The sequence below is a fragment of the Diabrotica undecimpunctata genome, chromosome 3 (genome assembly GCF_040954645.1).
Source record: "Diabrotica undecimpunctata isolate CICGRU chromosome 3, icDiaUnde3, whole genome shotgun sequence".
Classification (NCBI taxonomy): domain Eukaryota; kingdom Metazoa; phylum Arthropoda; class Insecta; order Coleoptera; family Chrysomelidae; genus Diabrotica; species Diabrotica undecimpunctata.
This window is the reverse complement of record NC_092805.1, coordinates 1,043,387-1,066,411: the sequence shown is the minus strand read 5'-3', so window position 1 is coordinate 1,066,411 and position 23,025 is coordinate 1,043,387. Positions and strand designations below refer to the sequence as shown.

At 34.3% G+C, this 23,025-nt stretch overlaps 1 protein-coding gene across 2 annotated transcripts in view; it reads right to left on the bottom strand.

Moving 5' to 3' along the window:
• Positions 1-23,025, bottom strand: part of Fs(2)Ket (Importin subunit beta Fs(2)Ket) — a 54,343-nt gene continuing 31,318 nt past the window's right edge. Inside the window, exons 4-10 of one of the 2 annotated variants that reach the window (XM_072525071.1) lie at positions 22,155-22,452; positions 19,921-20,179; positions 16,589-16,785; positions 16,151-16,340; positions 12,248-12,847; positions 5,005-5,182; positions 1-457 (exon numbers count right to left, since the gene is read on the bottom strand). In XM_072525071.1, coding sequence (XP_072381172.1) covers position 457; positions 5,005-5,182; positions 12,248-12,847; positions 16,151-16,340; positions 16,589-16,785; positions 19,921-20,179; positions 22,155-22,452 — 1,723 coding nt within the window. In that variant the 3' untranslated portion in view covers positions 1-456. Of the gene's footprint in view, positions 458-5,000; positions 5,183-12,247; positions 12,848-16,150; positions 16,341-16,588; positions 16,786-19,920; positions 20,180-22,154; positions 22,453-23,025 lie in introns of those variants that run through there. The other variant, XM_072525070.1, reaches the window with a different exon arrangement.

Genomic DNA, 23,025 nt, shown 5'->3' with positions numbered 1-23,025 from the left:
TAAATATAGAAAAAATTCTTTATTTTTATCATGTTACATTACTTAAAAATGATGAACTGACGCACCAAGTGATACTGAAATGCCATCACTTTTCATCAGTCTTGAGCTGAAAGGTCTGCTGACGCGCACTAGAACAGACACTATTTACAAGCGTTCATTTTGCTATTTTATATCACCAAACAGTTCCGGAGTTCCTTTTTTGCACTGCACAGATAGATGATCACTCAGTATCAGTTAATCTGAAAGTTATTATGACAAATTCTCATGTTGGATGATTTTTGACATTTTTTAAAATATACCTGAGACGGGCCACGTATGTTTGCAATATTTTTTTTAATAATTAATTAAACCAATTTAAAACGATTTTTTTTGTAAATTTTTGAATAAAAATCAACATGAAAATTTTTTTATGATGATGTAGATCTCTCTTTGGTGTTTCTAAACAGCCAAGAAGAATCTAAAACAAAAAATATTAAATTACAAACAAATTATAATGCATAATAATCAGATAGGGGGAACAGAATGGGTACCCCGTTAAGATAGGCAAAATGCTCTTATTCCTAGAATTCAATTTCAATTTTTTTTAGCCCTATTTTGATGATTTTTTTAGCACACTGTGTATAAATTTATAAATTTTAATTTGGTTTAGTCAGTTTTTGATAAAATTTTATATTTGACTTATTGTATGGGGTTAATTAAAACGTGGTTTTATTACCCTAAATTTGAAACATTCTGTGGAATAACTCCGTTTGCGAATTTTCGTAAAACCTTATTTTTCGGTTGCAATCATGTCTCCTAAGCATTGTGTTTTTTGTTTCATGTCAAAATATGCCTTGGTTCGTTTTTTAGAGCCAAATGAATTTGCCACCCACAATTTAGGACTTTTTTAATTATGATTATTTTGGAGTTATTTCGTAATACGTCGAGGTGGCTTTGGTGACTGTTATCATTATGTCATATTGACTCCACATATTTATTGAGAGTTCGTTGACTGCACACCAGTACATTGAGAAAATTTTAGCGAATCACATAGTACTCTTTTCTCAATATATCGGCGATGCTTTTCTAGGAATGCAAGATAATGCGCGACCCCACTCTGCAATGTGTGACACGCAATATTTAGAGGAAGTTGGTATTAATAAAATGAACTGGCCAGCGTGTTCGCCAGATCTAAACCCAATAGAGCACGTTTGGGACATTCTTGGTAGAAATATTAGAGGTCGCGAAGTCTCACCAGCCTCAATTAACGAACGTCGCTTGGCTCTAGAAGAGGAATGGCAAAACATCCAGCAAGATGATATTCGCAACCTCATAGACAGCATGAGCCGACGTGTACAAGCAGTTATAGAGGCTAGTGGAGGTAATACAAAGTATAAAGTTATTTTTTATCAGTTCTTCTTTGTTATTTGAGTACTTAGGTAAGTCAAATTTAAGTTGTTATTATTGTTCATTAAAACCAAGGTCATTTCGTTGTTTTAATAATTATTTAAATACAGTGCTTCCGGGATGTCGATGACATTCCTTCGATATCTGTCACCAAAGCCCCCATCGTCGCATTACAAATTATTACAAAAGAAAATGGTAATAATAGGAAAAGTCGTAAATTGTGGGTAGCAAGGTCATTTCGCTCCTAAAAATAAACCAAACAGAATTATTCCACAGGATGTTTTAAAGTTATAATAAAAAACCACCTTACGATTAACATCGTATAATAAGTCAAATACAAAATTTTATTAAAAACTCACTAGACTAAATTAAAATTTATAAATTTTTACACAGTGTGCTAAAAAAATCATCAAAATAGGGTTAAAATTAAAAAAAAAATACTTTGAATTTGACTCAAATTTTGAAGATTTTATCAACAATCTTCAAAATTCGGAAAAACCCATAAAAACGTAAGTTTTTTTTCAAATTTGTAGAATTTTTCGGAGTGAAAATTGAAAACCTAACCCCGGCATTCAAAAGAACGATAATTATTTAGAAGTTTGCCAAAAATTACCTACATAATCTAAAAATTTTTGAAAAATTCAAATATTTTTCCTGAACTCAATTTTGATCCAAAAAATCTGAAAAATTCTGAGTGTTTTTGGGCATTAAAATCTATGTTCGTGAATTTTTTCAGATTTTTTAAATCAAAGGTTCGCTTAGGATCAAAGCACATTTTTTAAGATAGAGGCCACCCAGGGAGTTAAAAATTTGGCTAAAGGGGTTTCTAAATATATGTAATTCTTGTGCCTTGAAAAATTGTTTTATTATTTCCCAGAAAAAATCAACAGAAAGCATCATTCACATACAGTCCTTTCCAACTGCCTCTACTAGTTGTGTTTTAGCCATGTCGAGAAGTATTGCATGTAATTCTTGACAAATCAGACAAATGCCAGGACTATATTCAGCCAATTTTTAAAATTTTATGGAATTATAGAATTATACGGATATTTTATTGCAGCTTTCACAAAACAAAAACAAAATTTCTGTTTTTACTTACTTCTACATATACAATACTTTGCATTAGGAGAAGAAAATCCACCGGCAAATAGCTACATGGAAGGTACAGTCTCGAAGCTACTAGACTTTATAAAAAGGGTCAGGCTAGAGAATGTTATCTAGGACTAGAGGACCACAATAGATCTGAAAAGGTCGCAGTGGAATAGGCCGAAAGGCCACCTCTGTTAATCTAATCTACTTCTACATACAATATTTTGTTTGGTTGATCTGAAGATAATGTTAAATGATAAATGTTAATTCCACAGAGAAAATCAACAGCTAAGTTTATAATATACAAAAGTGCAGCAACATACTGTTTTAAAAATGCTTTTTAAATCATATTTATAACTAAGAAAATACATTTTTAAAATACAGGTCACTTTAGTGACTATTTATTGTTAGATAGCTACAATTTGACTAAATACAATCCTTGCAATTTTCAGATTTGTCTCAAATTGTTCGGCATTGAAAAACTTCAATTGTAAACTTCCAAACTTTGAAGAACTCTAAGAAAAAAACCTGAGACTATGTCTGGTGATGGTCGAAAGAACTCTAAGAAAAAAGAACAGAGAAGTTGATAAAAATACCATTGCTTATATTCCGAGAGATGGGTAATTTTGAACAGGTACGTATTAGATCAGTATGGAAATTTGTATGAAACATCTTTTAGCAATGCCTGGACAAAAAATCCAAAATCTGCCAAAAGGCAGTGAAACTTTTTCAACACTTAAATCGTTAAGTTAAAAAAAAACGTTTTTCAGGTCTTTCGAAAACTTACAACGCCGCAAAAGTTTATAGCCAGAGAGCTGGCCAAATTTTGACATGTATGTATCAGAATAATATAAAAATGTCTGAAGACAAAATCACAAATCTGGCCGAACATTATAAACCTATAAATTTTAAAGTTTAAAAAAATGCTCTGAGGCATTTAGAAATTTTAATCCATTCATTTAGTTTTCGATAAAATAGAAAATAGATAATACAGATCATCATATTGAGTTTAAAATTTTACCAGGCACATTCAAATTTGAAGGGAATAATATTTATAACTAAACAAAAACACATTTTTCAAAACGTAGTTTCGCTTTAGTGGGAGTTTATGTTCGCCACACATTCGGAAAAGTTTAACAAGAGCGTAAGAGAACATCTTAAGACCACGTGGCATAAAACAAGCGTGCGGTTATAGGAAATTTGTTTCAAAATACAGTGGTACCTCGATATACAAGCGCACTAATATACGAGTGGTTTGAAAGCAGCTGAGGTTTACATCAAAACGTTTTGCGAACTGATAGAAGCCAAAGGATACATCCCCCAGCAAGTCTTCAACTGTGACGAGACAGTGCTTTTCTGGAAAAAGATGCCGACTAGGACCTACATAACGACAGAGGAGAAGACGATGCTAGGTCACAAACGTTTGAAAGATATACTAACTCTACTACTTTGCGCCAATGCGAGTGGCGACTGTAAAATCAAACTTCTAGTGTACCATTCAGAAAATTCCAGAGCCTGTGTCACATGAGATTTTCAAAGAAAAACTGCCAGTTATATGGAGGGTAAATCTAAAGACGTGGGTAACCAGGAAATTCTTTGTGAAGTGGATAAACCTGGTGTTTGCTCCTTCTGTTAAAAAATATCTACAGCAAAACAACCTACCCATGCAAATCCTTCTTGTCCTCGATAATGTCCCTTCTCACCCACCAAATCTCGAAGATGATTTACTCCAAGAGTTTAAGTTTATGAAGATTCTCTACCTACCAGCCAACACCACTCCTATCTTGCAGCCCATAAATCAGCAAGTGATTTCCAATTTTAAGAAGTTGTATACCAAGCACATTTTTCGGCGCTGCTTTGAGGTGACGGAGAACACAAACCTTACCCTTCGAGAGTTCTGGAAGGACCACTTTAACATAGCCCAATATACCTAAGAATTATTGAGCAGGACTGGCTAGGTGTTACAACAAGGACCTTAACCTCTGCATCTAAGAAGCTGTGGCCTGAGGCTGTAGATGAAAGGGCCTGCCAAGGACTGGAACCTGAAGGTCAGTGGTAGATGAGATTGTTTCACTTGGAAAATCCATAGGTCTGGAGGTGGATGAAAGAGATGTGAACGAACTTGTCGAGGAACAGTCTCAGGGGGCTTACAATCGAGGAGTTAGACGAACTACAATGGCAGCAGCATACGGTGGTTCAACGAAAAATTAGTTTTGAAGAGGAGCCAGAATTGGAAGACGTTGTCTCTACAAGAGATATAAAGGAGATCCTGGGAATGTAGGAGAAAGTTGCAGCGTTCGTGGATAAAAATCACCCCGAAAAAGTTACAACTGGTCGTGCATCGGTGTTGTTCAACGAAACTTGCTTCCGCAATATTCTGAAAGGGAGGAAGAACTGCCTTGGACAGTTTTTTGTCGAGCTAATTTAAAATAGAAAAATAGTCCGTTTCACACTCAAATATTTTACCTGCATTTAAAAACTGTTTCATTCACCTTCATATAAAATATCTTTCGTGTAAATAATACTTACCAGCTAGCAGCAGCCGCGGTGTTTACGGCCTTCAGCTTCTTTAATTCTTTAACGGCCCAATTGGCCAAAGTCTTAGTCCTATTTACTCTACTACGTCTACCTTGTGCTAACATTTCATTAATAGGATCCAGATCTAAGAATTGAACCATTGGAGCTCCGAAAACATTACACATATCACCTAGAAATAATGCAACGATTAATACCAATTTCGCAAACGATCCTAAAAAATTACCTTGCACACTAAATGCCAAAAACAATTTATTGGAAGTTTATTTCAAACCCGTTTGTAGGAGTAAAATAGTGGAAAATAAATTAATAGTGAAACAAAGCATAAGTAGATGTAGAACCTTAAGTGTAGTGTGAAAAAAGAAGCTAAAAATAAAAGGTTTGTTTCTGCAGTCGTTGGAAACGGTTTTACAACGCACGCGTTTGCGCAGTAGAATAATTGTGTTCGTACACATTTAATTTCAAACTTCAACTGTTTGGTCATATGTTCTTGCAGATTTGTCGACCGTTTTCAAATAGTCATTCCGGTTTGAAGATTATTTTCCAACTAATAGTTTGACGCAGGCGTACTAAGTATAAATAAATATTTATACTAGTATAAATAGTTTCTTATTCTTAACCTATATATATATATATATATATATATATATATATATATATATATATATATTTTAAATATTTTTAAGTTATATTGAACTGATTATTTATTGGTTATTGTTCAATTCCAACGTTTGGTGTATTTACATTGATATTAATAAATTTTTGGACTAAACATCCAAAATAGTAATTATAAGTGATATAACTATGATTAAATAATTAACTTATGAAGTGAACAAAATATATTTCAGGAATCTTCTGAAAGTTCTTCCTCTGATGAAGAATTGTTTGACATTGATTACAAATTCTAGATGAATGTATAAGACCTAAAAATAAGAATTATTATCTTGCCGAAACAGTGTCAAGTTACAATGATTGTGAATTTATTGAACACTTTCGTATTTGTCGTACTGTTGCTGAAGATATTGCGAACTACTTCAGATATTCACAATATTTTCATTACCAAGCGGGAGGCAATGGAAAGCTTGGAGAATATGAACAAACATTAATATATTTATTGTTCGTTAGTCACAAGACTGCATCTTTCAGATATGTAACTGATAAATTCGATATTGGTATCAGCACTCTTTAAATTAATTAGAAAGTTAACATATTTCCTAACCAATAAATCAAGTAATTAAATAGCCATCAAATGAAGAGAAAATAAAAATTAAAAGAAACTTTAGGCAAAACAATTTTCCAGGTGTTATTGGAGTAATTGATGGGAGCCACATTAAAATAGAAAATCCAACAAATGATCCAGACTCATACTTAAACAGAAAACGTTATTATTCTATTCAGGTAATCGCATACTAATACAAAGCTTATAATCTTAAAAACTGACTAGAATTTTTATATATATTTTTAGTTGCAAGTAGTTTATGACCACCAAAGAAGAATAAGAGATCTATTTGTCGGTTATCCAGGATCAGTACATGACAGCAAAGTTTTCAGAACTTCACCGCTTGCTGAGACTATAGTTGTAAAGTGCGCAGATGATTTCATGTTAGGGGATAGGGGTTATCCATGTTTGCCCAATTACCGAACTCCTTTTAAAGATAGAGGTAATTTAACAAGAAGACAGCTAAATTACAATATGAAACTAAGCAAAAATAGATATGTAGTTGAACACCGTTTTGGTCTAATTAAGCAGAAATTTCGGCAGTTGTACCAGGTAAAATTAAGAGCTGTACCAGATATAATAGATTTTATAAGAGCATGTAAAGAAATGTAAGAGCAGTAAAATAAATAAAAAGGAATAAACCTCCTGGAAGCGATGGAATCCTAGCAGAAATGCTGAAGGCGGGGAAGGAGCCATCACATATCTAAAAATACTATTTAATAAATGTCTATTCGAAGACAACATACCCGAACAATGGAATACTGCTAAAACAATACTAATACACAAAAAGGGAGACACCACAGACCTGAAAAATTATCAACCAATTTCACTTCTTTCACAACTTTACAAAACCTTTACAAAGATGATTACAAACAGGTTAACAATTAAATTTGACCAGTAGAACAAGCCGGATTTAGAAAAGGGTACAGCACCTGTGACCATCTATATACTTTGAAAATTCTAATAGAAAAGACTAACGAATACAATCTCCCATTATGTCTGGCTTTTATAGATTATGAAAAAGCTTTTGATAGTGTAGAACTGTGGGCAATAGAAGAAGCATTAGTCAACAACCGGATCGACTCCAATTACAGAATATTAATACATAATATTTACGAACAAGCTGAATTGATAGTGACGTTGGGCAATGAAATCGAAACAAGACCAGTAAAAATCAACCGAGGCATAAAACAATGAGATACAATATTTCCAAAATTATTTACAGCTGCCCTAGAAGATATCTTTAAGTCAATAGACTGGGAAAATAAGGGAATCCCTATTAACGGAAGATACTTGAACCATCTTAGATACGCAGATGATGTAGTACTAATAGCCGACACGTGGAATGCAGTGAATACGATGATTGACGAGCTACACACAGAATCCCTAAAAAAAGGACTGAAAATGAATTTCAGCAAAACTAAACTAATGTCAAAGATGACAAATCTATGATAAACATCCAAGGGACAGAGATGTTACACGTAGATGAATATACATATCTGGGTCAAAATGTCAAGGTAAGCATTCGGAAGACTCTCATGCGTATTTAAAAATAAAAATATACCTCAAAGACTGCGAACAAAAGTGTACTTACATATGGAGCTCAAACCTGGACATTCACTAAAATAAACATGGAGAAAATAAGAAAAACTCAGAGAGCTATGGAACGACAGATCCATATCTGGGTCACTCAAAGATGATAAAACCAATGAAGACATTCGTAATAGAACAAAAGTAAAAGATGCTGCCGAACAGACAGCTAAACTGAAGTAGAAATGGACTGGACATAACGAACGTCTTAAGGATGGCAGATGGAATAAAGAAATCGGGAATTGGCGGCCATATGAAGCCAAAAGACCACGAGGAAGACAGTAAATGCGCTGGAGCGACGATATTAAAAGAACTTCAGGACTAATGTGTCATCTCTTACAGAGATGAATGACGAGAATTGGGAGAGGCCTATACTCGGCAATCCGAATAGAGAGAAGGGTTAAAAAAAAAATAAAATTAATTACTTAAATTTACTTATTAAAGTATTAAAATTAAAGTATTTCAGTAGGTAAAGATTCTTTTGATACTAAATATTTGCTTAGTATTTCGTTCGTCTTCTCTTTCAGTTTATTTTGTTTTCTTATTTCTGAAAGTCTTTCTGTTTCAAATAGTTACTTTGTTTTGTTTTTCTCTTTCACTTCAAATTTATCTTTGTGAATTTTTAGCATTTCTGTATAAAATTCCTTTTTGTGTTCACACATTTTTTGGAGAATATTGTTTTTGCTGACTGGTTTCTCTCTCGTTCTTTTAAGTGATTGTGGTGTAGAACTAAGAACATTGGCTTTAACTGTTGCTACATCTGCAGGCTTTTCATCTATGTGATGTGCAACTGTTTCCTTAGATAAGAGCAATTCAGGATTGACATTTCTTTTTTGTCCAAATATCTCATCCAGTTCATTACTATATTCAAATGTTTTGCGGCCTCTTCCTGTTTTTTACTCTCATCTATATATTTCTTATAATTTCTTTCAATTACTCGCTATCTATTTTCGCAGCGACATGCATTCAAATTAACATTATGTAAGTCATTTAGTTGTTCTGTTACCTTTGCCCACATTATTTTCATGGATTTCATTTGGAAACTCCCTACCCTATCTCTATATTTTTTATAAAAATCTACCAATGAGAGTGTCTGTTTGTGGGTACAAGATATACTGACTGAAACACTTGTCTATTGGCTTTGGTTTACAATTATAAACTCCTGTAAATCTGAAACAAATGTAACCTTTAAATCATCATCATCATCATCATCCAGCCTTCATTTATCACTTCCACTGCTGGACATAGGCCTCCTTAAAACCCTCCATTCTTTGCGATTTTGTGGTCTTTGTTGCCAATTTTTGGTGATACGCCTGATGTCGTCAGTCCAACGTGTAGGTGGTCTTCATCTACTACGTTTGTCTGCTCTTGGCCTCCAATGTGTAATTTTGCTCGTCCATCGTGAATCATACATTCTCGCTACATGGCCTGCCCAATTCCATTTTAGTTCCGCCAGAGAACAACCGAACACAGAGAAGCGACAGTCCTTTGAAGTTACGTGGCCAAGCCGCCAATGACAGTTAACAACCAGAAAATTAATAGTCAGTGGGCATATCACACAATATAAATTCTCCAATGCTCCAAAGAGCGTAGGCGCAAAATTTCGGGCCAATGTTTTTTAAATGCATTCATTTTTTTCGAATCCTGAAAAAACTAATAAGTATTTTTAAAAAATTTAAACGCAGAATGAAGGACTACATTATTACTGAGGGCCGAAAGTCCCTGACAACTTCTATAATGTTTATTTTAATAAGTTACAGGGGTGAAAAAAAAAAGAAAATTTAGTGTGATTTTTAGTTTCAAATATCTCATTCAAAAAAACTTTTTGTTTATTCTAATGGACTTTCGGCCCTCGGTAATATTGTAATCTTTCATTTTGTGTTTAAATTTTTCAAAAATATTTGTTAGTTTTCTCAGGATTCGAAAAAAATGATTGTATTTAAAAAGCATTGGCCCGAAATTTTGCGCCTACGCTCTTAAGCGAAACAAAGAAATTACTAAAAATCTTAAAATTACAACAGAACAAGACTTCAAAATTGCAAAAACATAGTTGCAAATAAACAAACTTACATTAAATTATGAAAAAACTAAATAGGTACTCATCTACTTTTTGCTATATACAAAAGTTGTCTGCCAATTTTTAATTCGTTAAATATAAATAACAAAGATCATTGAAGGTACTGCGTCATGCGCCAATGTTTTTCTTCTATTTCCTTTTACAATAACATTATCTTCAAAATGCAGTTCACAAATCCTATAATTATTATAAAGTGAATCCATTTTGAATAACAAATCTTCTCGTCTGCAAGCTTCTATCCACACTTTGGCACTACAAATTTTTAACAGAACAAATTTTAAACAAAGAACTTTTTCTGTATTTATAAATAATACTTTATTACTTACAACTATAAGAGTATTAGTATATTCTAAGTATATTGTAAGTAATGAAATATTTAACTTTTGTCAATATCTAATCTTAATAAATTTACAGTTTTCTCCTGACTAAATCACAAAAATGTCACTAAATATTGAGATATGCAACAAATAAAGTTTTAATATTTTTTATTTGTAATTCCCATTTAAAACTCCTAAATATTTTATGTACTTCGATCCATATATTTGATCTTTTTTATTTATATTTAACGAATTAAAAATTGGCAGACAACTTTTGTATATAGCAAAAAGTAGATGAGTACCTATTTAGTTTTTTCATAATTTAATGTAAGTTTGTTTATTTGCAACCATGTTTTTGCAATTTTGAAGTCTTGTTCTGTTGTAATTTTAAGATTTTCCCAATTATCGGTCTAATTATGTTTCCAACAATTTTTAGTTTGAGCATTTTAGTAATTTCTTTGTTTCGTTTAAGAGCGTAGGCGCAAAATTTCGGGCCAATGCCCGAAATTTTGCGCCTACGCTACATTTTTTTGGAATCCTGAGAAAACTAACAAATATTTTTGAAAAATTTATACACAGAATGAAAGATTACATTATTACCGAGGGCCGAAAGTCCCTTAGAATAAACAAAAAGTTTTTTTGAATGAGATATTTGAAATTAAAAATCACACTAAATTTTCCCTTTTTTTTTCACCCCTGTAACTTATTAAAATAAACATTATAGAAGTTTTCGGAGACTTTTGTCCCTCAGTAATAATGTGGTCTTTCATTCTGCGTTTAAATTTTTCAAAAATACTTATTAGTTTTTTCAGGATTCGAAAAAAATGAATACATTTAAAAAACATTTGCCCGAAATTTTGCGCCTACGCTCTTAAATCAAATATTCTCGTTTATAAAACCCTCTATATATTTTTATTTCCTAAAAATACTATATTCGTATTGTTGTCTTCGAGCGCGCTGACACCCGGCCACCATCTGTTGATTTTTTGACCTGAGCCTTCAGAGACTTGCGTTTTTTAATAAAAGAAATAGCACTGACACCAAATTTAATGTTTTCATTTTGAACTATCCCTTGGCAGACCAAAGTTTATTTTTTATAGCTCGGACAGACACGTCGGCGTCGGCTTACTGTTCGAAAGTCCAACCAATACTATTATGTAATAACTAATAATAATTACAAAGCAATAGTAATTACCTGTTATTATTCTTAGGAAATCTAAATAAACTTATTCCTTTTCCTGTCACAGATGAACATCCGCGAATCGCACAAATATATCCAGACATTTTAAATATAAATTAAACTTTTAACTATAAACTATAACTATAAACTTATATATTTAACTATAACTATAACCTTTTAACAATAAATAAATTATATAAATGGTCAAATGCACTTGTGTCGAGTATTTACCATAGACGCCTACGGACTATAGAAAACAACCAGAATTAAAGAATAAGCACGTGTTTTTGACAGTTAAACAACCAGAATCGGGCATGCGTATACAAAAATGGTACACAGCAAATCTTTCGTGCAGCATAAATTTTGACTAAGGTCAGGTCAAACAGTCTAATTTCACGTCTGGACGGGTGCGTAGTTTACAAAAGGTAAGCAAACCACTGCAGAAATAAACCTATAGCGTAATCAATTTTATTTGGATTCGATAGTATATTTTGGCATTATAAATAAATGTTTATAATAAACTGCTCATTGTTCCAAAGGTAAAGGTAATTAAAAATTGGAATTATTACATAAATGATATTCGACGATGCCGGTTTTAAAAAAAATCAAAGAATCAGAGTATTATTTATTAAATTCAAATATTAATATCGTTAGAACCAATAATAGCTTTTATAGTTCCTTTAAAAAGACCCCCGACTAACTTAACCGATTTTAATTTTTCAGAGCTCCAAATTCCTGATTAATCTCAAAAATAATTAAGATTGCTCCCAAAAAATTGTTTTTGAATGTCAAGTGACGTCACTGACAACTATTTCGTACCTAATTTAATAAAATAGAAATGTAAGCTTACTCACCTACAATACCAGCTGCGGCAGCTATAATACTATCAGAATGTTCCGTATCTTGTGCTACGACAGTAATAAATTGAACAATAAATGGAATGTGGGGTTCAAGTATCAAAACGTCAGGATGTGGAGTGGGACCGTCGCCTTTGAGACCTTGTAAGATGCCCGTATAAGCTTCTAAAACTCCTTCTCTTAGCTCGTTGAGATAGTCGACCATATCGAAGTCGTTGCGATCGACTTGGGCCTGCGAAGCCTGAGCCAAAGTGGACAGAACCACGTCGAGGTACTTCTTGAATTCGGAGCCGATGCTAAGACCGATGTCTCCGAATACGCCCAAAATTTCTGGCTTTACGCTACGATGAACCGACTGATCGCGGAGATCTTCTAGTAATAAGGTCATTATTTCATCACAGTACGGTAGCGCTTTTAGTTTGAGGGCTCTGAAAATATCGCCAGTTAAGCCTACTGCTGTAACGCACACTTGGTATTCTTGGTGGTTCTTCAATCCGAGGTAGAGGAACGGTTTGAACGCGTCCATGTATTTTATGAAGTTTTCTCCCAGGACTTCCACCAGCGTCGAGACGGCCATAATAGCATCTTCTTGAACACCTAGCAAAAGAAAAGTCCTTAATTAGTCCTAGGCGGATGGCACTACATAACATTAAAGTAAAAACTTGACAGCAGGTGGCGCTAGCATTAAGTATTATATATCGTCGGCTGTATGCAATAGTGACTTAACTCAAAAATTGATAAAAATTTAGTTAACATCACTAAAGGGTTTGAAAAACATTTATGACATGTAAAACTGGCACAATAATAATAGCAAAAGTGTCCGCTAGACGTTCCTAGTGTCGCTATGACATGTCGGTTGAGATAAATTATTTCTGCCACTAAGTTTCTATGCAATACCGACATTTGAGTTGTGCCACTATAGCAGAAAGTTTTAGATATTTTCAAACTATATCAGTGAGAATTTTGGAGTGGTGTCACATTCAATAAAAGGAATAAATTTATTGTTTTAAGGGTTATCAGAAAAGAAGTGAATTAACCCTATCTCGAGCAGGAGTAACGTAAGTAATATCAATATTATTTTAATGTATAATTCCAAATAATCGATTTAATAGAAAACTTTAGACGATTTTTTGTTTACATCTACCGTTTCAAACAAAAAATAAACCCATTTTAATTCACACTAACCGGTTCGCAAAGTGAGGATCGTCTATTTTAGGTCATTTTTGGTGATAGAAGACGTGACGATTAATAAATCTAAATAAAAGTAGGAAAAGGAAGGCTTATCCGGACCAATGGAAAAGAAATGTCAGAAAGTTTCTTAGAAATTTAGGTCAACAATAGACCAATGTTAACGATAATCTTGTACAGGCTCGCAGTTAAGGTCCATCTTTCAATCCATGTAAACTGAAATATGATGAAAAATTCACGTGACAAGAAAGAACACAGATCTTTGAAAAATATTGGTCAATGGGAAATATAAATGAACAACGAAGTTATGTTCTGAGATCCATGTCTATAATTAAACCAACATATCGATATGCAAATAAAGGTAACACATCAAGCCGTGGTTATAATCATACATTTAATTTGGAAAACCGTGATCAGAAAAAAATAAAGAGTGCAAAAGATTTTTATATCCACCATTGGAGTTACTAATACATCTATTCGAACTGTTATTGGGAAGACGGAAAGTGGCTTTATAAGCAGCGATCAAAGAGGTAAACATAGCATGCATAAAACATTTTGTAACGAAACTATGAACAGGATTCTTAAACATATTTCTTCAATTTCGACAATGGAGAGCCGCTATTGTCGAAGTAGTACCTCAAAAAAAAAATATATATATATATATATATATATATATATATATATATATATATATATATATATATATATAGAAGGAGGTAAAACATTGACAGATCTGTACAATGATTATAAAGCTAATTGCCAAAAGAGACAATGATGAATTTGTTGGTGAAGTTGGTTTATATCGTAAACTTTTTAATTATGAATTTAACTATGCATTCTTTTCTCCCAAAAAAGATCAATGTCAGTATTGTGAAAAATACAAAAATTCGAGCAGTGTAGAAAAAATAGCCCTAAAAGATGCTTATAATAACTATCATAAGGAGAAAAACTTAAGCCGAGAGCTAAAAACGTTTGACAAAGAGAATATGACTTGTTTTGACCTACAAGCTGCTCTACCGACACCAAAAGGAGACGTTTCCGCTTTCTATTATAAATCTAAGCTGTCAAGATATCATTTCTCTATATAGAACTTCAGAAAAAGGGACTGAGAAATGTGCACAGCTATGTTTGACACGAAGGAGAAGGCAGTAAAGGTGCCATAGAAATTGGTTCGTGCATGCTGATGTATTTGGAACAAACATCTATAAAAACTTATTGATTCTGACGATTTGAAATTCATATTTTCCTCAGAAAATTGTGGTGGCCAAGGAAAAAACAAGCACCTAATTTCAATGTATCCGTACGCTGTTACTCTTTTCAAAATTTCTTCTATAACTCATCGCTATTTAGTTGTCAGCCATACTCAAAATGAAGGCGACAGCTGCCACTCTTTAATAGAAAAAAAAAATCACTAAAGCTTTAAAAGGAGGGCCTATTTATCTACCGACTCATTTCACTATACTAATCCGAACTGCTCGTTGCAAACAACTATTCGATGTACACGAATTACGTCATAAAGATATTTTTGACCTGAAAAAGTTAAATACTAAAACAGCGACAATTTTCAATGAGTATGTCCAAGGAAATACTTTTCTATAGAAATACAGAACTAGAAAAGGCTTAGACTGGCAACCTGTTAATAACTGAAAAGGAGAAAAAAGACCTTACTAGCCTTTGTGAAGACAAGATCCACCAATTCACGCTAATTTATACCGACATTTAAAGCATTGTTAATCATAACTTTTCCTATTATTATCAATATATACTTTTTTATTTCGTTCTTCTTATAGTTGTTAATAAACACATTTTCTCATTCAAGTAACTTGTAGTATTCTTTATTGAACCTTTATTTCAGTCGACGAAAATACCAAAAAAAAATGCCAGTTTTGTCTTTGCCTTAATTAGTCTTGAAAGACAAAATGTTGATGTACAATGGTGGCACAACTCAAAATAAGGTTTGAATTTTAAAATGCCAGTTTTGTCTTTGTCTTAATTAGTCTTGAAAGACAAAATGTTGATGTGCAATAGTGGCACAACTCAAAATAAGGTTTGAATTTAAAAGTATGTATTACAATTCATTAAAGGCTGCCTAACGCTCTCCCAAATACACCAAAATTTATTTTTTCTTTCAAAAATCCCAATCCATGTAGTAAAACAAATAAGACAAAACTATTGACACACAAACTTTAAACCCCTGATTTGAAAAATTACCAGTTTTTGTGTTTTGCCACTATTGCATACAGCCGACGATATATTGTAATATTTTAGTATGAAATTATAACAAGCTCCCCTACTATTGGAGTGTCGACTTAATGTAATACCATAACAATCTCCCTGACTATTGGAATGTCAGACTTCGACTTCAGAACGTTCTCAGTCAGTAATGACAGCAGTTTCAGCAAGAAATCTCTATAAAAGCACTTTTTAAGATACGTACCAGTATTTATAATGTTCATGTAAACGAAAACACAACTCTCTGATGCTGGTGTTTTATTTTTCTTCAATATGAAACTTATTTTATTACGCCACTGTCAAAATACTTCGTTCACAGAACACGATGTCCTGTGACTTGGTTCAGGATAATTTTTTTCTTAAGATTCTTCTTTTTTAATATTTACTCAAGTAAGAGCTTCACATATTGTTTCTTTTTACAGAGAAACGCAAAAGAAATCTTGTAATATTGCAATTAGAACAGATATTTTTAATACATACCTCCACTCTTACACGAATTGGAATTGAACATGGTCAACATGGCGGTCATTATGGCGTCTGAGATGTGCGGCGCGTCTTCCGGAGTAACTTTTCTGAGTACGGACTGAAGGGTGGCGCACAAAAGACTCTGGAGATCGTTGAACTGCGACCTATCGTTGTGGCTGCTTATGTGATTTTCCATCTGTAAGACCTGTTGTCATAGATAACATAATTAAAGGTATGTTCGGGCAAATATAAACGGCATTCAATATATATTGTTATTGTGGCTGTAATGTTTAGGTTGACGATTCGCAATTTGAAAGTTGTGGGTTCAAATCCCGACCCAGAGACACATTTTGTTTTTTTTTAAAGGTAGAAAATATGAGTATTTGAAATGTGAATTTAACAGCAAAAAAAATTTAATATCAAGTAACTTACATAAACTTTTTTAGGTATTACCTGATGTAATCTGTCCAAAATAACCATTGTAGTCTTTTGCACGGTGACGTAGCAATCTTTCGGTGAGTTTTTCACCATTTCCATGAGAGCTTCGTAAGCGGCAGGTCGTAGATTATGTTGGCTGCCATCGGGTCGGTCCGTTGTTTCAAGCAGTCTTTGTATAATGAACTCGAAGTATTGTGACAAGACGTAAGTATCTGAAAACGACAAACGAAAAAGTCAGAATAGAAACGTGATGCGATATTGACTTTTAAGAAAGTTTAACTACGGGACTATATTGTTGTACCAACGTAAAACTACCGTACGTAACATTGTATATACCATTTAAACGAGGTTTTTTGTTTCATGAAAGTGGAAATTTCAAAACTAGCATTTCAGGCGGATTCTTGTCCCTAAATTAAGTAGTTATATGTGACGTCGTGTGGAACCACCCCCACCCACAAGGTTGAACAAATACGAGGCATGTTTTTTAAGTAAGTACCGTTTTGCGATTCCGCCGCCGCAGCGGTACGGTCGGCGTTCCGCGCATGAGCGCTGGTTACCTACATCTCTTGTCTACGCACTGACGCCATTACAGTCTGATTCTTCATTGTATACTTGTTTACTCTAGTGTTTAAGATGCCTCCAACAATCGTGAGTCACGCTGATTGTGAAGTACGGGCTGTTATACGATTTCTTAGTGCTAAAGGCGTAAAACCGATCGATATTCATCGTGAGATCGTTGAAGTTTACGGACAAAACATTATTAGTGATGGAATGGTAAGGAAATGGGTGAGAGCATTTAAAGATGGCCGCACAAATGTGCATGATGAAGAACGGAGTGGGCGTCCTTCGGTCGTTAATGAAAATTTGGTGCAGAAAGTGGACGAAAAGATGAGAGAAAACAGACGCTTTACAATTTCATCATTGTCCGACTGCTTTCCTCAGTATTCTAGTAGTGTTTTGTATCGCATTGTTACCAAGAACTTGAATTACCGGAAATTGTGTTCACGTTGGGTTCCAAAAATGTTGACGGATTTGCACAAAACCCAACGTTTAGGCAGTGCATTGACTTTCCTTGAGCGGTACCACAGTGAAGGTGAAGATTTTTTAGACCAAATTGTTACTGGTGACGACACGTGGGTGGCCTACGTCACACCAGAATCGAAACAACAATCCATGGAATGGCGACATTCATCATCACCCAAAAGAGTGAAGTATAAGCAAACAATTTCTGCCCGGAAAATCATGTGCACAGTTTTTTGGGACAGAAAAGGAGTATTGCTAGTGGAGTTTCTGCCTCGTAATGAGACAATCAATGCAGCGTCTTATTGTGAGACATTGAAAAATCTGCGTCGTGCAATCCAGAACAAAAGACGTGGCAAGTTGAGTAAGGGTATCGTTTTGCTGCATGACAATGCCCGTCCACATGTGGCTAATCAGACCAAAGATCTCATCAAATCATTTAAATGGGAAACTCTAGATCATCCTCCATACAGCCCTGATCTGGCGCCCAGCGACTACCATTTGTTCCAGCACTTGAAGAAACACCTGGGCGGTCAGCGTCTTCAAGACGATAACGAAGTCAAAACATTTGTGATGCAGTGGTTAACAAGTCAGGCGGCAGAATTTTATCAGGAGGGTATTCAAAAACTGGTGCCACGTTATGACAAGTGCCTCAATATTCACGGAAATTATGTAGAAAAGTAGATTAAGGTACAGGTTTTCATGTAAAAATAAAATTATTGCCATATCTTTGCACGTCTTTTTTTAATTCCAAAACGGTACTTACTTAAAAAATACGCCTCGTATAAAGGTTTTCATAGTTATATGCCAAAAACATGAAAAATGCTAGGGAAACGATTTTTTTGCATTTTGAACAAGTTGGGATATGAAATTCGGGTTAAAATATTACACCGATCTCAGACACAGCAGCTTGACGAAAGATGATTTATAGTAGACAATATCTAGCTATTAGCCCCCTTTCAGACGAGGATACTGTATCCGAGATACGCGTATCCAAAACGCAGATATTATATAGACTCAAATGGAGCTTTTCACACGAGACGCGCGAGAGATACAGTATGCGAGATACCGAATTCAGTATCTCGGACCTTCCTGTCGCCGACGACTGAATGCGTATCCCAGATACAGAAGAAACATTACGTTAAATGAACGCTTTCAGACACGAATACTTTTGCACCACATTCCATAGACACGCGATTTTCTGTCGAATAATTGTGAATGAGCAACGAAAGAAAGACGGTGTTTTCTGAATATAGTTAAATAATGGAGCGTACTGTATTTGATAGTGACAAATTTATTTGTTTGGTACAATCAAATCCCTGTCTATGGAATACAGCATCGCCACATTACTGCAATAGAAATAAAAAGCAGCAGTGCTGGGTCAAAATTTCTAAGCAAATGTGCGTCAATTTTGAGGACATGACTGCAGTACAGCAAAATGAATATGGTAAAAAATAAATATGTTTTTATTATAAATACATAGGTATTTTGTTTCATACGTATATAGTTTAGTTTTAAAAGTTTGCTAATTGAAATTTTGATTATTTAATGAATATAAAACTACATTATTGTGAAAGGAATACGGTCATTTTTTTTAGGGCGAGGTAAACAATTTACAAATTGGAGATAAGTACATAGATTTATTTTAAATTTAAGTCATAGACTTTAACTTTAACTTAAAGTCATAGAAAGCCGTTTTTTGACGAAATACTTTTACGCATAGTTGTGTCTTTTTTACTCAATTGAATTTCTAAAATTTTATGAAGTTCTTCAAACGACTTCACAGACATTCGAAAATAATTAAAAAACTTCGATGGATCTTGCGACAAATCTTGATACAGCAAATTATACGTTCCCTTGGTTTCTCTTAATTCTACAATAGGATGAACCCACAAATTACGTCGTCTTTTCAGTTTCTTTTTCTTTTTATTTAATATATACCACAGCATAACATACTCTTCTACATCCATAATCCAAAAATATAACCGCACTGCACTGCTACTATTTTCATACTGACGAGCATGCCCGTGAATCCGATACAGTAGCCATCGAAAATTCTGTATCTCGCATACAGTATCTCGCATACAGTATCCTTGTCTGAAAACCCTCTTATAGTTTACGAGTAAATCAACATTATTTAATTTTCTCTCCGAAATGAAAGAACAAATGTATAAAGTGTTATTCCGATCCGATTAAAACACAAGAAATGGTTAACAAAAAAGTTATCTTAAATTGTTAAAAATGAAAGATTTTAATGAATTTAATATAAATATTAACTAATTCAAAATAAGTCTTTTAAAAATCACAAAAAAGCATGACAGACTTACCTGGAGCACCGGTTTCTTCATTAACATCGGCATTTTCGTAAGCTGCCTCCACCAATCCAGAGAATGCCCAACACACATTGGCAGCAACTCGAGGCTCAGCCTTGAGGCCTGTGATCAAGCTTTCCAATAGCGGTTTAAGGAAGGTTTCGTTGATCGCTGCTTCTGGAATGATTTCGCAAATTCTGCCGAAGTTCCAAGCTGCTGTGTCTCTTACGGTAACGCTATTGTCATACATCAGATCTATCAAGGTTGGCATCGCCTGAAAAATGTTTATTTGACAAAATTTTAATTGCTTATTAACTGACAGAGTCGGTAATGTATTTTTCTTACAAAAAGTGCACCTACACTTCATCATTTCGAACATTTTATATACAACAAAAGTCAATCGCTGAAAAGTTTTATAGTGAAATAGAACTATATTTATGAATATTAAATAACGACTCTAAAAATGTCTTCTCAGTGCACCAAAAGAACTTATAGACCACGTGTTATAAGTCAAGCTCGCGAAATAGTGTTAAATGGGAAATAATTGTACAGACAATTTTTAAAATATTGGTTTTTGAGGTTGTATCAAAAATACTGGAAAACGCAGGAACATCCATTTTTTTGCATTTCAAATGTTACAGAAGACGTTTTAATTTGCCAAATGTGTTCTCCAGAAGAAGGGCTTATGTCTCTCTCTCTCTCTCTTGTCGTTTCCTCATTGCTGAGGATCGTGATTTCCTACAATGCGGGCTGTCAATTCTCTCCATCTCTTGCGATTTTGGGCTGCTCTCATGGACTCGGAAAACGTCTCTCCAGTGGCTTTCTGTACTTGATCTGACCATCGGATAGGTGAGCGTCCTCTGCCTCTACGTCCTTCTACGTTTCCGCACACAATTAGTCTTTCTAAGTTGTCATTGTCTCTTCTCGCAATGTGGCCAAAAAACTTTAAAACATTTGCAAGACACTGAGAGGAGAGTCTGGTCTGAATGTTTAGCTCTTAGAGAATCGACTGATTGGATCTGTGCTCCGTCCACGAGACGCGTAGCATTCGTCTCCAGCACCACATTTCGAATGCGTCAATCCTTTTCCTATCCTCTGATTTTATTGTCCATGTTTCGGCACCGTAACTGAAGATTGAAAAAATGAGTGTCCGTACCAGTCTCATTTTGAGTTTTTTGGATAAAGAGCGGTCCTTCCATATTTTTGACAGTCGACTCATCGCGTTCTTGGCCATCCCTATTCTTCTGCGAATGTCCGTATGGGAGGAGGCTGCATTGCTTAAGGAAGATCCTAGATACGTGAACTCGTCTACTTTCTCGAATTGATTTAGGGCGCCTGTTGTTTGGAGGATATTCGCGTGGTCCACAATCATGATTTTTGTTTTCTGATTATTAATCTTGGGCCCACACTTGTTGCTTTCGGTTTCTACTCTCTTTATCAGTCTCGACATCTCCTCTTCAGATGTTGCTATCAGTGTTGTATCGTCTGCGAATCTTAAGTTTGAGATCTTTTTTCCTGCAATGGAGATGCCGCCTCTCCATCCATCGAGTGCGTTCCTCATTATGTATTCTCCATATAAAGTATATTGAATAACGACTCTAAAAATGTCTTCTTAGTGCACCAAAAGAACTTATAGACCACGTGTTATAAGTCAAGCTCGCGAAATAGTGTTAAATGGGAAATAATTGTACAGACAATTTTTAAAATATTGGTTTTTGAGGTTGTATCAAAAATACTGGAAAACGCAGGAACATCCATTTTTTCGCATTTCAAATGTTACAGAAGACGTTTTAATTTGCCAAATGTGTTCTCCAGAAGAAGGGCTTATGTAAACTTGTTTTAATAATCTTCATTTGAAAAGAAAAAAAGGATATATTTTAAAAAGGTGTTCTTTTAGCTACCGCCTCAATTGTATATATTGTTGTTTGAAGCCATTTTTTGAGGTTATGTGCCAAAACAAGAAAAACATGCGAATCAGATTTTTATATCTTGAGCAAATTAGATTCTAAAAATGTTAATGTTAGAGCAAGTATAGAACAAAAAATTGTACGGGGATAATTTTTAAAATAATGGTTTTCAAAGTTGTGCCGAAAACGCGGAAAAAATTCGGGAAATCGATTTTATCGAATTTTAAGTATGTTACGATCTGAAAATGGTAATTTTGACACTCGTACAGGACAAAAAATTGTACACAGAACCGTTTTGATATCACTTAAGCGTCAAACTACTACTTTGAATTATAAACGTACCTGTTCAACAAGCGGTCTCAACGTAGTACTCTCCAAGCCGCCCAAAATAGATCCGAAAGCCATCACCGAAGCATCCCGGAAACGCCAATTATCAGACTTAATATTTTCTTTAATGAATGGCAGAACGTGCGGAACGATTTCGTCTTCGCAACACGTTGCGAGAAGCATTAAGCAAACGCCGGCGGCTTTGCAAGGGTTCCAATCGTCTTCGTCGTCCAGCTCTTCTTGCTTCGTTAATTTTTGCAGCAGAATCGGTACTATATACTGAAGTGCACCTTTGGCGTAGTGCCGTGAACATCTGAAATGAAATGTCAATTAAATTTAAATTACCTCTTAACCGTTATGTCAATACCCAAGTACCTGATACGGGAGTCTATACCCGTGCTACCCAGGTACCCGGCATTGTTTCGGTAAACTTCGCTTGTACATTCCGAAAATAACAGACAATTGGGATTTTTCTTTGTTTGCTATCAGTGTTTATTTAACTGTGCTTACAAGTTGTTAATATTTTTGTGACTATATGCGTGTTTTATGTTGTAATTACTTGTAATAATGGCAAGAAGAGAAGTGAGTGCTAGCGAATTTAGAAGGTAAGTTATTACTGTTTATTTTTACAATGTTTTATACATAGATCATTCAATTTTAGAATGACGTATGAAAAGCAATAGAAGTACTTGCAACAATTTATAAACGATATAGATGAGGAAGTAGACAAAAATATCGAAAACCAGGAATCAGATGAGGACTATATTTCGCAAAGCAAACCGGATGGAGATGAAGCTTCTGACGTAGAGGACGTTTTTACTGATATCAATAATAAGATTGAAATCGATACCGACGGCGACGATAGTAGTGATGAAGATTTTGACGA